The 18,039-nt window shown below is 41.1% G+C and overlaps 1 protein-coding gene across 1 annotated transcript in view; it reads right to left on the minus strand.

Annotated features, from left to right (window-relative positions):
• Positions 1 to 2,315: 2,315 nt before the first annotated feature.
• LOC138623208 (obg-like ATPase 1) overlaps positions 2,316 to 18,039 on the minus strand; it is a 38,091-nt gene continuing 22,367 nt past the window's right edge. Inside the window, exons 8-11 of the mRNA XM_069702587.1 lie at positions 8,303 to 8,443; positions 7,661 to 7,757; positions 4,858 to 4,980; positions 2,316 to 2,778 (exon numbers count right to left, since the gene is read on the minus strand). Of these exons, the coding sequence (XP_069558688.1) occupies positions 2,677 to 2,778; positions 4,858 to 4,980; positions 7,661 to 7,757; positions 8,303 to 8,443 (463 nt within the window). The 3' untranslated portion in view covers positions 2,316 to 2,676. The remainder of the gene's footprint in view (positions 2,779 to 4,857; positions 4,981 to 7,660; positions 7,758 to 8,302; positions 8,444 to 18,039) is intronic.

Here is an 18,039-nt window from a genome sequence, read left to right on the forward strand (position 1 = left end):
GGAATTCCTTTCACTCAACACTGACCTGTTTTATCACCATGACAGTGAGAGCAATAAATCAATGCACTTAGTTGTATCATGGCAGTGCAACAGCACGAAGGAGAGGAAATTGTTGCATAAACGTGAACATGAAGTGTTATTTTAGTCCAATCCTGTTTCGTACTCTGTGCGCAGCACATAGTATAAGTGTCAGCAAGAGAAGTCACACAATAGGAACACTTACAACATGGCAACACTTTTATTGTCATCCAAAATAGAGATAATTTCTTCCCAATAATAATATGATACAGTAATAACCACTGGATTGCCCAACACAATCCCTCGTGCATAGTTTCTGCTTTGAAAAATGTCATAGTTATTTATATGTTTATTTGTTATAATAACTCATGATTTTTTTTTTTTGTTTCTATTCTTTAAAGGCCTTTGGTGTGTGTGTGTGTGTGATTTATACCAGCAGGCCGTGGTCTGTTGAGTTGGGTGTGTGTGTTAAAGCTCTGTGCCCTTCTTGGTTTGTTGCCACTGCGGTTTGCCTCGGGGCAGAGTGGCACCACTTGATTGATGGTGCTGACTGAACGTTTGTACCAACAGAGATTCTGTCACATTTCTGGGATCATTTTATGAGTCCTGATGGGCAGCTTTTTACAATACGCCTACGTCACCTGAAAATGTTTATGAATGCTTCGATACTTGTTTTCACTGTTAACTGTGGGCTGTGTTTGCATCTGTACTTGAAATGTTTTCCATGATGTCTGGACAGGAGGACACCCAATGAGTTTACAATTCGTTAATCTTTACTTCTTCTGTGACAGCAAAATGATTGGTATCAATCCCTGAAACAGCATGTTGAGGATACACAAGAGACTTTTTTTTCATGGTGTTTTGTTCTTACATCTGCATGATTCTAAATAGCTTTATTACTTGTCCTGAAAAGATTTATTGTCACTTTATGAAAAACAAAATACTCCAAGATCCAGACCACTGGGAACAACTCATCAATCCCTGGGCCTCAAAACTGCAGCAGATGAGTAATCTTCTGTGCAGGGTTTAGGTTGGCCAACATCACCACCACCACCCCGGGAAGAATGCAAAAACAGTTTTGTCTCAAGCCTGCACTGTGCTCTCTAGAGGATTTGTATGGCTTCACTTAGAAAACAGTCAGCTGAAATCAGCCTATTGTAGAGGTATATGTACAGTATATGAGAGGCGGTATGAGACATGTTGGTAGCAGCAACTTCCTTGATCTACTGTGTGACATTTGAATGATTAAAATCAGTGGTTTATGCTAAAGCTACCAAGCAAAAGAAAGCTTAATGTTATTTGATATATATGTTGTCGTCCGTCATTCTTTCTAAGTACCCATAGTAAACATTATCCTATATTTTACCACTGATCTCAAAGCTTAAAGACTATAATCCACCTTATTTCCATGACAAACACTATATGCTTTGTTGTGCTAGCACAGCCTCAGCTCCATAAAACATTCTATCCAAAACTTGGATATGTAATACTCTTTCTGTAAAAAGACCATTTTTATTCAATCTTTTTGTTCCCATCTGAAGGCCATTTTTTTCTCCGCAGTCTTAATGGTTGCAAGATATTCAGCAAAGCACTGCTGATCTACAGCTCTTTGTTCGGACTCCCACGGAGAATACAATCTTACTTGGAGCACTGCGGCTGCAGCCATACAATTCCATCAGCATAAACGCTTCACAAACACTTACACACAAAGTATAGGGGGCGAGAAAAACACTACTTCAGACAACAGGAATCGTTTTCTGGTTGTGCTGGTGGATTGTGCCAACTTCTATTTTCATACTATAGAGAATATCCTAAAATGTGGACTTTTTTGGTGAAAATGTGGTTTGAATGAATATTTCTTTTATTTTTGTGTAGATGTGTATTGGGCCTGATTGTTTAGAGGCTGCAGTAGGAAACTGTAAACATAACAAACATGCCACTCTATCAATATTTAAGGATTGTAGCTAAGTGCAGTAGGGACAGTGAAAGAGAAGGCACACATATTCAATAATTGTAAATGTGATTAAAATTGTAAAAAAAAAAAAAAAAAAAAAAAAAGGTTAACTCAGTTTCTCTAAACAATCATTTAAAGTGACCACTTCCTTTGGTCAAAACACCTGCATCCTGCATGTGGCTTCCCAAAATCAGCATCACAGATTTAATTATAATTGTCCCCTCTATGCTACAGTCAATGTCAGCTGTGTCTTTTAATTCTCTAATCAGTAGCCGGCAGGACCGCTATCACCAGCCCCATGCAGCTTCCCACTCAATACAGACATCCCAAAACACACACAGACTGGTTTTGTCAAATGTTTTATTGAGTGTCGACATCTGGGCTACTGTAAAACATGCATTATCTGCAGAAGGGGGAGAGGAGCAGGTGGCATTGTCCTCGCTGTCAGCTGTGTCAGTGCTGGCACCCGTGATGGAGATTAATGAAGTATCTGGAGAGTAATATGCTCCTTCAAATGCTGCTACAATTTGGAGTGGGGGCCGATCCTGATCTTAAATAGCAAAGCTGTCAGAGTTTACTGAACCTGTGCTTTGGCACATGAGGGGGGATTTGATCCTACAGGAAGTGAGAGAGAACTGGCAATGTGTCAGCCAAAAACAAAAAAGACAGTACGCAGCGGTGTAAACAAACATATCGTTCTGGTGTCACTTTTTCTTTGGTGCATTTGGTGCATTAAATTTGAAAAAGATGATGTCTCCATCTTCAACAATGCAGTTTCTTCCCTGTTGTCTGTATTTTCCAGCTGCCTGTAACAAAAATAAAAGCCAAATTAAAATAAAATATAACACCAAATATTGTATGATGTGCAGGTTACAGACTAATGCTTACTTGATCTATTCCCTTCACTGTTATATTTAATATTATAGAACACATAACGACCCTGTATATTGGAAAAAACATATTGGAAAATAATGCAGGATTAATATCCAGTCTATTTTGTTGTCTACAAAAACTAAACTGCTCTTGCAAATGTCACACTCTTGTTCCTCTATGCACACGTGCACAAACACACAACAGCATGCATGTTTTGTTCAGAGGGTGCCTGAATTCCCACTGAGTGAATAATCCTCTCCCCTGCCCATTTCAGTTTCATGTGCACAAGCACAAAATGTTAATAAGTCTTTGATTACAGCACTATGAAACTTCTCAAGGAAACAGAATAAGTTCTAACATTTCTTTTGTATACAGTAAGTGTTTGTTCTCCTTCCCGGCAAACTCAAAATAATTGACTTGAAGTGCTAATACGGACAGGTTTATGCATTCTGGTTCTGCACAGTGCACAATTAATTAGAAGAATCAATGTCCCTTTAAAGGCTCAGGAGACCATTTAATCCAAGCTCAATACCACCAGAAACACTGGATGGAGAGGGAGACAGGAAAAAAAATCAATGGCTATTTGTGATTCCTGAGTATGTATTAAACCAGACACGTCTAACTGGTTCATTTGCACTTGAAAGCAGCCATCTGGAGCAGCAAGCTTGGCTTAAGCAGATATGATTACTAATAATGTGATATCCCCGTACACTGGCCCTATTCAGACAGCCTATTCCCACAACTGGCATTAAATAGCGTGGACCTTAATGCCACAGTCAGAAGCGCTGCATGTTCTTCTGAGGCTCAAAAAGGGATTAGTAAGTTAGCATGCAGTAAGGACCTGACACTCAGATCTCAACCGTGGATAACAATGGTGAACCCCCCCCAGAGACCGGCACATTTCACCCTCTGTTTGCAGCTTATGAAGGGTGTGGACAATACACTGCCACTGCATTAAATATCAAATATTTATTAAATATATATATTAAAAAAAAAAGAAGAGGCTTGAATAGTAAAGCGATTTAAATGTATTTTAGTGCTTCCTTTCCACACTAGTCCCCGAGAACCCTTTGTGCCACCATAATTACATTAGTTCAGTCTGTAAGTGGGCACATGGAGTCGATGGTGGTGATAGTGGGATTGCAACAGCATGGTTTACAGCTGCTGCTCACAAGTGTCACACATAGCAAGGTTACAGTCACTTCTGCTTTAATTTAGTTAACTTAAATTTTGGTCGTGGAAGAGAATAAATTATAAAAAGTACATCTTTGATAAGAAAGACATGTTGATTAGATGATTATTAACTCTGTACCATCAATTACGAAATTGCAGTTTGCAGATATATTACTAAATTAAAGCCAAACCTAAACTTGTAGCAGGAAAGAAAAGCATTTTAATGCCTGTACCGGCTGTAGTTGGCGCCCAATTATTGTCTTCACAAATACACCATGAAATCAGTTATTACATTTGACAGGAGTGTGCACATGAACAACCCACAGCACAGTTAAAAGGTCAAAACAAACACTGGCCGTCATAAAAAAATAAGATATGCAAGTCACATTTCAGTGCTACTCATCCATGAAACAGTCCTTATTTGAGGAATTTCACACTTTATTTAACTTGCCGCTTTCTATCACTGTCACGTGCCTACAGCGGCTTGGGGGATTTGGCAACAGAGAGAGCTCTAAGCTAACAGCGCACTCTATAGATCTGATAACTGCCTGGTGAGGTGAAGAAGTGCTTCCTCTGAGCGACTGTGCTGAGCCACGAGCGAGAACTACCATCAGCCAGTTAAGACACATTGTGATAAAGATATGCACAGCTGGAGCAGAATGGCAGTGTTTAGAGCCAGAATCAGTTGGCTTGTCAGGAGTGGTGCTGGAGTGTGTGCAGTAATTTCTTCCCCTGAGTAAAGGTGAAGAGCAGTTTTCAGTAGGAGCTGTGTGGTGACTGTCAGCTCCACTGATCACAGGAGACTTCCCCTCATCTCCTCTGGCACCCTGACTGCTCACCTTGACAGCAGTCTCACTGCCTTCCTCTTTAAAATCCTGGAATTTCATTACTTCCGCCATAATGAAGCCCTTCTCAAAGTCTGTGTGGATTTTCCCCGCAGCCTGTGGAGCCTTAGTTCCTTTCTGTCACGAGGAAGGAAAAGAGAGGACAAATGAATTGTTTTGGAGAAGATGGATTACAGCATGCGAGCGACATGGTGTTTGATAGGGTGATAGCGTTGCGATCACTCTGAGGGTGTTTTCAGTCGGGGGCATTCTTGCCTCAGCCCTGATTTCTGGATAGCTTTCCACTCGGCTGTTCCCTGCTAGGGCAGCCTGGACGCCGATAAGGACCCAGCGCTGCTATCAATGCCTTCTGATTCCCATTCCGTGGTGGTATTGATTTCTGTCCAAGCAATCTTGCCTCATTGTGGGTCGCTGCTCGGCTCTCTGGTCATGACAGTCAGAGGACCCAGTGTTGCAGTGAGAGGCCAGGGTGGTATAGACCTCACTGCATCAGGCCTTACTGCTGTGACACACCAGAGTTTGGTCATTCAAATTCAATCCAAGCCTAATATTTCACTGTGGTAGATAGATTTGGGGCTATAAGCTGCTGCAAGTTTTAAAGTATGTGGCTGTTTTAAAAAAAAAAAAAAAAGTTTTTAAATTGATTTGAAACCCACATCAGAGGTTTTATGTTAAAAACTATTTGAGACACCAATTTACAAAACATACATTACCAGTTTAACAGTTTTAGAAAAATGTTGTACCTTGAATCTCTCTTAACACTCCAACACACAACTGCGGGACTGATAAAATGTGCAATTTATATGCGCTGAAATAATGCTTGGCGGAAATGACAAATGACCCAAATAAGTGACGTGGCTGCTGTGTATCATTATGACTCCTGCCTGTCGACCTGCTCGCTCTCTCTCTGCTCTGCAGCTCCGTGCTCAGAAACTGTTGAGCAGTTTTAATTATGTATATAATCAGGTTGGGGTCAACATATTTCATGCCAAAAGAATGATGCGTATTTAATGACTCTAATACATTACCATCTATTTGCAATCTCATTGACGGAGTGCTTGTGAGTTTAACTACCATTAATCAGCATCAAGGTTTGTCTATCTGGAGAAAAATAGATTAAGGGAGGGATTTTTTTCATATGGCGCATTACAAGAGATCCACATTGTCCTAGTTAAGAGCTATGCAGAGCAGGCTGATAGATAATGGTCACCTCGAGGCTGCCTAATAAACCATGTTAAAGGACTTAGGAACACGACATTACTGAGTGTAGTTTTTACAATGCAAGATGTATTGGCTTAATATAGTTACTCACTGATGCTTACCTGACTAAATGCCCCTCACACACAATCAAGGCTGGCTGTAATCAGTTATGTCGAGGAGGACAAGCATGTTTTTGAGGATGCCTTTGAAGTGTTTTGGGACTTTTCTGTAAATAGTGAGGATATCAGTCATGCTGAGACAAGTGTGCACCTAAAACCTGGTGATGTCATCTGACAAAAATTAAGTGTGTCACATGTAAAAAAAATAAAATAAAATAAAATAAAAAAAAGGCAGTGAGCTCACCTTCCCCCTCTGGCCTGTATGCAGTATGAGCTGACATAATAAAACTAAAGTTTATGTTTAAACTTGTTTGGATGAGTTTCGTATCATCTGGAAATAAACATTTGATATTAATCTGAAATAATATTTTAGTTATTAACTTGAAGGTGTTTGAGCTTTATTTGGAAATTAAGGATGGACGGACGGACAGACAGACAGACAGACAGACAGACAGATCATATACAACACAAACACAGCTTCTTGTATATTTTCTGTAAGTCAACAAGTAATGTTAACTTGTTAACATCGATGGTCAAAGTTTTACCACATACCATTAGATTTTTCTATTATTGTTGTTTCCAAATAAAAATAATTGCCGGAACATTTTTGGAGATTTTGAACAATCTGCTTCATGACAAGTCCTTTGAATAGATGCCATTTTGAAAAAAATGTGCATTGTGTTTTGTAAAAATCAGATTTTAAATTACAATCCCTTCAAATATCTGATGGGATGATAGAAAGGATATATCAGGTACAACCCAAATCTTTCTTCCAAAGTTTCTTAAAAGTTACTTTGCTGTATTTTTTTAACCCCCTATATAAAAATACAACTCATTCAAATACTTTACTGTGTGTGCACTTAATACTTCTATCTGCTCAAGAAAAAACCCAAACACAATACCAACATGCAAATCAAACATCTGTATTGGTGTAAACCCTGCAATCCCATTGCACAAAGCTCTTGGCGGGCTGGGCTCAGAAAACTGAGACACACAGGGAGGAGGAGCCCCCAGCAAGACCCACAAACAGTCGAATGAAAAGCGACATCAATTTTGGCACAGACAACCTCCGTCACACAGATTAGGCAGGCACAATGCTCTGGCTCCTTATCTCCAGCGGCAGGAGGAGGGCAGGCAGATCTGCACAGGATGGAAACATTCTCATGGACGTAATGGGCAAAATCAATTGTTGCCCTCCTCAATCAATGCAGCCCCCACTTTCACTGTTCAGCAGCTCACCAGTAATTGAAGTTATCCTTGGTCTGTAATGACTAGCTAAAGCACAACCATGACAAAGTTGAAAGTGTGTGATATCAGTGAGGCTGCCAGCAGGGTGGAACATGGGATACTGCGTGTACTCCTTTTGTGTGTGTGTGTGTGTGTGTGTGTGTGTGTGTGTGTGTGTGTGTGTGTGTGTGTGTACATCTGGTACACACCCTCACGCTCACGTGTGTGCACAGCAGGCAGCTGGCTCTTACCCGAACGGTCCACGCACGGACCTCATCTGGTCCAGCGGTGAAGAAGTACTCCAGCTGCAGAGCTGCGTAGCCGGCTTTGATGATCCTGCTCAGGGCACTGGTGGAGAGAAATTTCAGCTTGAATCGAGGGGTCTGAACTGTTTGGGTATTCTTTATGCCAAGACAAAGTTCACTTCAGTGGCAAGGCCCCATTCATTCCAGCGTAGACTCATTTAGCGAATAAGATGGCTCACTTCGTTTCACATAAGACATTCAACTCTCCAATGGTTTCTTTGATTAATTAGAGCGCTTGTAGACTCATTTAACATTTTTAAGAATTCAATCCAATGCCTCGTTCTGTGCTGAGAGGGGAAAAAAAAAAAAAAATCTGCTGTCACAATTTTTCTCTCCATAGAGGTTTTCACACGAGAACAATAAACCCAAAATGCCCAAGTTATAATTATACCTACAGATGACAGATGACAGTTAAAAACTTAATTTAGAGGAAAACCCTTTGACTGAGTTGTTCAGTAAGAAGAGGGATCCTTTGCTTTATAATGGTAATTACTCTGCCATTTATTATTCTATCAGCACATGCAATTAAAGGAGTGCATGGAGGACACAGCTGATAATAAAGTGTGGGGAGACTGAATGCTAATTAACCTCTGCGTCTTCTGCACTGTGCAGTACGTCTGCTTCTCCTCTTCGCTGCTGTCCTGTAGCTGGCTCTCCAGGTCACCGCTGAAGGGGATGACCAAGGCTCCGGGGTCACGACTGTCCACCCACTCCTTGATTTTCACCAACCTGATAAAAACAACAGCCACAAAAACTCGTCGGAGGACTTGATTAACGTGAAAGTATTTGTTATCCACTGCACGCATGCATATTCATGAGAGCAGCTGAACATACTGTATAAGTGCTTGTGGGAGACGACAATCTAAAGGTGGCGTTTCTCTCAGAGTTTGACTTTCTTCCCATAAAAGTTTCCAACAAATAATTTGACTTGAAGTAAATGAAACAGAACAGCAATGAATACTCTATTGAGTAAACATTTCAAATCTTACAGAAGTAAAAATATATAAGTGTTATAAGCAAAATGTCAGAATTGAAAGTACCAACAATGCAGAATGTGTGTTTATATATCTTATATATAGATATAGATATCTCAGCAGAGTAAATACTACAACATTTTCCCCTGAAATGTAGTGGGGTACTCGTAAAATTTAGCCTTAAATGAAAATGTTTAAGTACAAGTGGCTTTGAGTTTCCAACAACAGTTCACGTAACATAACAGTCATGAAGCTTTTGCTGTTTTGCCTCAATTCACTCACATGCTGAGTGTCCAAATACCTATTTACCGTAAAGCCAGAGTAAGTAGAACAACTAACCACTAAGTGTTTCCTTATAAATGTCTTTGCCACTTTCTTAACTGCCTGAGTTTTTCCTTTTTCTTTTTTCCCTTCGCTCTGTCTTCCTGTCCAGCAGGACACCTGACATTGCAGGACAAAGATTTTCTTGCACCTAATGGTAAGTCTCAGTCAGAACAATACAAGGGGGTTAGGGCAATTATGAGATTAGCCCCACAAGCTCTGAGGCTGGGATTGGACGGATCTCAAAGAACAGCATCACACAAATCCATTTTCACACGCCGGCTCCTGGGCTGGATTGATTCGAAGGGGTCCCTGTCATTATCTGTAATCCTAGTTTCCTGTTTAAAGCCCATAAGAATCAAAGACTGGGAGGAACCCAACCACCTGAATACCACATCTATTCCAATAACAATGTCACCGCTTTATCACCTGCAGCACCATATTGCGGCTCCTACCAAATGATTATCAATATACAGTATATGACAGGGTAACGGGCACAAGACGAGCACAGTTTTGCTTTGATTGAATGTTTTTCTCAGCGAGATGAAATAACACTAAATTTGAAATGCCTCATATGCCAGTTTGTCTGTGTGGTCACCCATTAGGAACCATAACCTAATATTTCCCTTTCTGTTCACACTATGTATACAAAGCTGGCGTTTAACTGCCACCACAATAAGGTGGTAAACAATGGCTCAAATGACAGAAAAATAAAACGCGAAGCCAAGAACCTGAAAACATAGGAGATGGAGGGCGCTCCGAGAGGGGAAAAAAATCCAATCTGAGATAATAACAGCTGTAGTTTGTCACTTTTAGCAGCACAGCTGTCTATTTGGTGGCACGTTATTTGCATTCCTCAGGTATTGCGTTCTCTACAGGCGGCTGAATAATGATTCACAAATCACTCTCTCCACACCAGTCAAGGGCTGTGATCCTTTGAATAGACCATTGTACCTGAGACTGTAATTGGTGAAGACTTGACAGAGCCGAGCCAAGCCAGCCAAGTAACAAAGAGGCTCTTGGTGGAAGGCTGAGGGATGATTTTAATAATGTGAAGCCGAGACGGAGAACGTGAGCTGCAAATGAGCACGGGGGTCTCTGGGTCCTTGCACTGAGTGACATAGGACCAGACAAACACCTTGCCACAGGAACACGAAACACCCCCTTCCCTCAACTCCAGAAACAAAGCACTGTCAATTAAGAGCTTTGATGCGCCGTCAACATGACTCCCAAAACCAATTCTGTCAACTTCACCGCTGTCTACCCATACCACTTTGCAATTTGTATTTATGTCCCTTCCAATTATTTGCGTGAAATTCCATATGGACGTGTAAATTTGGGAAAATGTTTATGTAAAACATGGATCAGGGTTTTTCTTGTGTCTTTGTTCCTATCTTTCAGTCATTCTAAATCATAAACAGTATTCATGTAAATCTGTGCACAGAGGCCTGTTTATAGTTATAAGTCTGCTCAGTGGAAGATACACCGTCTCTTATCTGTCAGTGACATATGGGATGGGCTCGGCTTTTTTTCGTTTTTTATGCAGGTTTACTGACAATTTTTTTGTACTTATCATCCACATCTTAATACATGTAAAAATAAATACTGTCTGTTTATTAGCAGAAAATATGAAATATTTGTTTATGTTGGTTCTCTTTAAAAGCTTTTACAAGTGTAAACTGAAAGAAAATGAAGTGACAAAGTGTGTATGTGTGTGAGTGTATGTGTCTTGTCAGTGTCCCATTATGTCCCAGCAGTGAGTGCCATCTCTCACTGCCCGCTTAATAGAAAGATTCAGCACTTTCTGCTCTTGATATCCCTCTCTGAACAAATGATGCCTGAAATTTTTATTCTTTTTATAATGGAATTCCAATGGCCTCTGCTGCAAATCAAGTGGAAATTTTTGCATATCAAGTGGGAAAAATTAAATGTTAACCACGTTTTAATGTGATTAAGGGTGACAGGGACATTATTTCTGCTAATCATTCACCAGCTTGAAGGCTAAAGAACAAGCCATGTTTATGCTTTTCCTCCTTCTCTCAGTTAAAAGAGAGAAAATCTCTTTTCTCACACACTTTTTATCAAACTTTCACAAATCTAAAACATGTATGCATTGTTTTTAATGGTAAAAAACAAGTCAATATGAAAGTGACACCATGCAATGCCAATTGTTTGTTTTACATCTAGAAAAATAGCTGTCATGTTATTTGTTCCACGCTTTACATTTGATGGCCGCACATCTAATTTAAAGCACAATAAATTGCAAAATGACCAGGAAAAAAAAACAATTGGCCCTTCCACAACAGCCTGGCTTTGAATAGAGATGTCCCACAGGGGGCCACCCTCTGGAGCTAGTCTATTTGTCTTTTTGTGTGGGAATCCTGAGGGGGGGGATAATTCCTGTGTTTCTGCATGCCTGGGGCTTCCCTGGGCTTTGTCAGAGCTTTGATCTGCTTAAATGGCTCAGGAGGAGAAAACAATGGGAGTTTCTAAAGTACATGGGCAGCTACCTGAGACAATGACCTGGGCCTGCGTCTGACATCCACTCATACAGGTTGGCTTCATTATGAGTGCTGAGCCAGTTAAGCCTGTAAAAGGAATAGGCCATCACCTCCAGTTTGAGTGCTCCTTTCAGATGCAATTGAATGCTGACAGACCTGAAGAGTAATCCGCTACCTACAGCCACCGTAGCTCGATCACTGACACACCCACAGGTACCCGAACCTTGGCAGAATGCATTACTGAGCCATTTCACGTTTTCTTGGCAGCTTGCATGCCAGGCGCGGACTCATCAAGTAATAAACCCAGAATCCTCTCTGTTTTGCTGGTCCCAGGATACAGGGATGAGCAACCTGGGGGCTCGGATGCTGCGGCACAAAGCATACACTAACCCCCTCCTCTTTCCTTCCTCTGTGAAGGGAGACAGAAATGAGAGGTATAAGCTCATGGTGGCTTTTGAGGCTGGGAAGTCGGGGGCTCTGTGGGAAGCTTTTCATCCTCCCAGTGGTGAGCTCCTGAGCGACAAGAGTGCAGACGCTCTCTGCTCCCTGTGGCCATAGCCTGATGGAAAGGCATTACACATCAGTCTCTGAGATGGGAGGAGATCTCTCACACACACACACACACACACTATCGCCAATATTATCAACTTCTTTCAATCTTCAAAGCAATCATGGGCTGGAGGAAACAGAACATGGCGCACGCACAATGGGAGCAGCTTTAATTAAGAGCATCATCTCACATCGCATCTCAAACAAACCTTGAGGGAGTGCTGGTAACAAGCTTTTTAAAACAACTTTGCCGTCTTTGATAACTATACCCATTAAATCGTGTGACTTTAAATGTGTGCACGAGAGATAAAACCATAAAAAAAACCATCAGTCCCACGTTTGTCTTTAGGATAGTTTTTAAGAAGACATTATCGAAGCTACAACTTTGTTTAAGGCGGTTTAGTGTTGAGAGAGCTGGTGAGAAAATGGTATGTATCAGAAATTCAAACAGTAACCCAGAGGAGTACATTCTACATCACCCAAAATAATTCTTTATATGGGGTATCCATGCTGTCATTTATGGCAGTTGACTGGGAGAGAGAAAATAAGGGGGCTGGGGTAGAGTGGGGGGAGTCATCAAGATGTGACAATTGTGACAAGAGCAGGCAAAGTGTAGCGCCGAAGAACGCCACACGGATTTCTCCATCTCTTCTTTTTTTTTTTTCAGGATGACAGCTTAATGTCTACCACATGCAATATTTATTCTCATCGTGTGTCAGACTGTCTAGCTGTCCTAGGGAGTACAAAGAATGCCACTTATTAGAATAAAAGCAGAAGGAAGGTAATCAAGGACATATGTAACATCAGCCAATCATGCCCCCTTCCAATCCGCCGTCTTTTTTTTTTTCCTCCCCCCCCCCATTCATAGCAGTTCAACAATAATCCTGATAATAAGCGTTCAGCAGCCGTATGTGGCAACACTAAATTCATTTATTTGTCTCATTAGGAGCGACCAAGGCTGCAGGCTACTCACTGTGGCATGTGTGTTTGGTCTTAACTTTTTCACAAAGATAATAAAAAGCACAGCTGAACAAAGCCAAAGCTATCAACATGTATCATCAGACAGACTTAAAAAAAAACTCAGACATTTTCTTTTTATGTCTGCAAAATGCCAAACTATAATCTTTACGGGGGGAACAATTCCCAGTGTGCCTCCAGAAGAAAGAAAGCATGATGTATTGCTGCAGAGGTGTCTAATGCATCATGAACAGTGGTCCCCCACTGCGTTAATCAGATTTGGGCCTGTCAAAATAGGGAGTGGTGTCAATCTGTATTGGATTGTGGAGAGCAAACTGATCTCTTAGAGTCATTTAAGAACAAACAAGAATAGAAAAAGTCTCTTTTGGTCTCAAGTTTAGGCTCTGTCTCATTAGTTACAACAACAGCGCTGTGTCTTCTCCACAGAGCACATCAAAGACAATGGGGTGACATGTTACATGTCAACAGTGTCCTTTCATTACCTGGACTGGGGACCGTCAATAACCGCTTCAACTGAGCCGCCAGGACCTTACATCTGTTTCAGTTTTACTATACAACCTCTCCTGTTGTTTTTTTCTCATTGAAGACATCCATTAGGACTGACTGTGGGCAGTAGGGTACACAGCTTACCATGGGAAAGTGTTTCTCAGGATCCCACTCTGCACAAGGAGAGCGGACGACTGGGCACAAAATAAAAAAGGAGAATGTGATCGTATATCTCCCACATGGCTTTAAAAAGTGAACTCCAGCTCCCCAGATAGTAGTTCCTAAAAAACTTGGATGGAGCCAGTGGTTTTGCACTCAATAAAGTTTCAGTTGTGTTTATGGGAATTATGGTTTGGAGTAGCTGAAGTGGGTTGCAGTGACTGCTTTCATGGATTGGCTGTCAGTGAATCATACTAGTCCCCTCCTTTCTCTTCTCTAAATCCTGATGAGTGCTCAGAAAGGGCTGGGGAATGCATTCTCAACTTATTAGCCTTCAAAAGCCAAAAATGGAGGTGACAAAATACAAGTCGACACTTAAGCTGAGCAGATGAAGGATCTTTTCCACATATTAGCTCCTCTCAGGGCATCCTTTACTTTAATTGTCAAAGCTCCTCCTACAGGCAGACGAGAGTATCAGACTGAGGGAAGATAATTTCCTGCTCCTCTCCTCCCTCTTTAACTATGGTTGGATTTCTTCAAACCTGGCACCAGAGATATGACCTCTTAACAGTTAACACTGCATTTGCCATAAGTTTAAGACTTGGAGTTAATCTATATTTTTCCCAACAAGATTTAAACCCCTGCAATAGCCTTTCTCATTATTTGCTGACCCTCCATGACTCCATGACCCGAGAGCCCTAAACCAATTTGTTCCTGCTGTATATGTAAATATTGAAACAGATTTATATCCCTATGTGTGAAAAGGGCTTGTTAAACAGCTAGGCATTGCAGTTTTAATCAAATGTAATTCAAAAAAGAATAAAAGTGCATTTTTAACCAATGATTAATATATATTTGGTGTACCGCTAAGTATTTGCAGCAGCCGAATGGTAGAGGGACTTGTGTGTGTGTATATATATATATATATATATATAAATAACATATATTATTATTGTATTAAAATAATGTCACCAAGTGCAACATCGTGGCCCGTTGATGCTTTTAATTGCTCTCAGACAACAACATGCTCAATAAGTAAGACTGATTTTTTTGGTTCTGGTCTTTATTCTTGCTAACAGTAAGAAAAAGAACAAATATTTCTTGTCCTTTGTCTCATCTTTTAACTTATAATGAGTAAAGCAGGTAGAGGTTGAGTCAGTGTTTTTCTTAATGACACCTTTACTGAAAACAAGGCCTTTTGCTGAGATCAAACTAATGACTTGTTAAACAAAATCCTCTTCAAGTGCTGAGGCACACAAATTGTCCAGGGACATCCTGTCTTTTCAGCATCTTATTTGTCTGAAATGATGATGATGAAAGTATAGCTTGGCAAAAGATTTTCAGAATTGAATCTTGACAGGAGAATACATAAATACATTTTGAAAAATGTTTGCATTTGTGGCAGAAAGAAAACACAATTGAAGAAAGACTACTGCTGTGGGAGTGACTTTTTTTTTTTTTTTTTTTTGCGTTTTCCTAAATGGCAATAAAGCATAAAAATGGCAAGATAGAGGTACCTAATGTAATAATGTTCAAACAGATAAAGTATTAAATAAGTGTAAAACTGTAAAAATAAGTCAACACAGGCTAGAAAGAGAAGTACACGTGCTTATATCTGCACAATACTTATACATACTTGCATACAGGCAGACACACACACACACACACACACACACACACACACACACACACACACACACACACACACACACACACACACACACACACACACACACACACACACACACACACACACACACACACACACACACACACACACACACACACACACTTAATAAAAGCTCCAAGCAATGGTACCCTGCAGTTCTTACACTCACCAGGAGAACCCACACGGCAGAGGCACTCACAGACAGGTCACGCTTGCCGGTTTCCTTAAAGGTCAACTCATCTACTTAAGAGGCTCCAATTTACTTTAATGCACATTGTCCAAAAGATGGGGGGAAAAAAGCAGAAAAAGAAATTAAAAGGAAGAAAAACATCACAGCATAACTGGAATAGTCTGAAGTGTGTCTACTGGCATTACAAAATATGTCAGTTCTTAGTTCTTTGAGGAAGATTAAATAGATATCTGATATCAAACCTATTAAAATAAATAAAGACTGATAAAAAAAAAAAAGGCAAGGCCACATGCTTGTAAACTAAACAATATCTTAGATGATAAGTGACAGATGTCAACACTGGGCAGACTGCAGCCACCACATCATCAACAGTGCTCTAATGACCTTCTTTAACACACAAACTACGGTATGTGGCGCAGAGAAATAGTCTTCCAGGCAGCTCACTGACGCCGAGGAAAGAGGAGAAAGCCTCTTCATAGACTCTTGTAGATGCCATTCCCTATCACGCAATGCCTCTCAGTCATAAACACATGACAAATGCAGCCTTAATCATTTTTTACGAGCGGGGATGTGCAGGGGGCAGTGCATGGCTGGAGGGGAGAGGGGAGCGGTGAGCAGCAGGCGGCCCCCTCTGCACAGAGGAGAGGGCTGTGTGGTAAAGTCTCCTCTGGAACATCACTCGGCCAGCGCGCCTTTGATCTCCACACCGCAATTACACCAGCATCCAAATGAGCATGGAGTCGCCTCTGAAACAGACTTCAAACATGCACATGTACGCATTCTCATACACATACACATACACTGTATAGGATTGGAGCCATGTGCTCCTCTCAACAGTAAATGATGTACTGTCTCCAGCAGAGAACCTGGGGATGAAAGGAGGCCTTGCTCCTCGTCTGATCCCTCCATTAATGATGGCTTGCTAAAGCTAATACTGTGTATTCTTGTCTAAACAAGGGCAGCTTGGTATGTGGTTCCCATACTCCAAACAGGATGGTCTTGGTTAACAATGGAATGTTTTTGGAGGCTCACAATGTTTGATGAAACTGTTGTAATCACCCGTGTGTGTTAAGAGATGGTGTGATATTCAAAAGTGTCGTCATAACCGGATATTAAGTGCCTATAAAAAATTAAATCAATTAACCTACATACATTAAAACAAAACAAAAATAATGCTTTGTGGAGCATGTTGCTAAAATGAATAACATTAACCGTAATCTTTCTTGGCAGTATGCACTCAACAGAACACCTCAAATATAAAACAGAGCTTTAAAAAACGCAGGAAACTGAACCTGTGAAATGGCCTGAATAGGTGTCCTGAGAAACAGATAAAATTGGCTTATTTGCCTCATTCTACGATTTTCCTGCTTTTCCTCGACACATTAAAGCTGAGATTGCAATTTGTCTTGCTGTTTGCTTTGAATAGTCCTTAACCGTATCATCATCTCAACTGTGCTGGTGGAAAAACACGGGAGCATGGCGACAGCCAAATGGCAGTCTGGCGTCTCTGCAGCAGACTAGCTGCCATTAGGGCTGAGAGCAGCATTTATTGTACAATTAGGGCCAGCTAGATCTACCTGTAATCATCTCCATACAGGTGTGAGCTCCTCTCTGGACAAGGGAAGTGACTCATCACTTGTCAAACATCCACACTTTGATGTCAGCATTGTTCATCGCGGAGCCCTCAGGACACCTGAGCACTACTGTTTGCCTGTTTAAAACGCTCTGAGATTTATAGCATTTCACACCGTTAAAAACACGCACACGCACACGCACACACGCACACGCACACACACGCACACGCACACACAGGCAGGCAACATGAAAAAAACTCTCTTCCTTCTCATGACGGATGTTCCACTTGCCATGAATCATTTGATTTACGAGTTCCTTTCCTCCTCCCTCCATCTGACAGTCATACTTTCGTGTCAGGAAACATTTTAACAAACAGTCTTAGGTAAACAACTTCCCTTTGTAATACAATGCTGCTGTGTAGAGCACTAAAAACAAATTTGGTAAGAACTGACACCACGAGCCTAAAGGGCAATTGGAAAAGTGTGATAACAATCCACAATTTGGTGTTATTGACAAAGCGGCTGTAGTGTGCTAAAGTAGCCCTTTCAGATATAATGGATGTCTAACACCGGCCTTCTCGATCCGCTCTCACTGTGGCCAGATGACAACATTACTATAAAAAGTGTATGTGGCAGAGCAGGGGCCGGAGGGGGAGGTGGTGGTGGTGGTGGTGGGGGGGGGGGGCACGGCGAAGAAGTACCTATTAGTGCATTAAGAGTCATCTTTAGTCAGTTTACATTCTGAGTTGTGTTGTGTCTGCAAAGGAAGTCGTACAAATAACCGTACATTAGCATTAAAAAGAAAACCGTACCTGCATCGACTCACTGCCTCAGCTGTCGTTTTGAACTGTGGGAATTTCAGTAAAAAACTATTTGGCGTAAAGACATGCTTGTACAGCAAGTTCCAACAACATGTGAAGACAA

The sequence above is a fragment of the Brachyistius frenatus genome, unplaced genomic scaffold (assembly GCF_029030835.1).
Source record: "Brachyistius frenatus isolate BFR_SWC_R1_liver_20210118 unplaced genomic scaffold, ASM2903083v1 Contig_42, whole genome shotgun sequence".
Taxonomy (NCBI): Eukaryota; Metazoa; Chordata; class Actinopteri; family Embiotocidae; genus Brachyistius; species Brachyistius frenatus.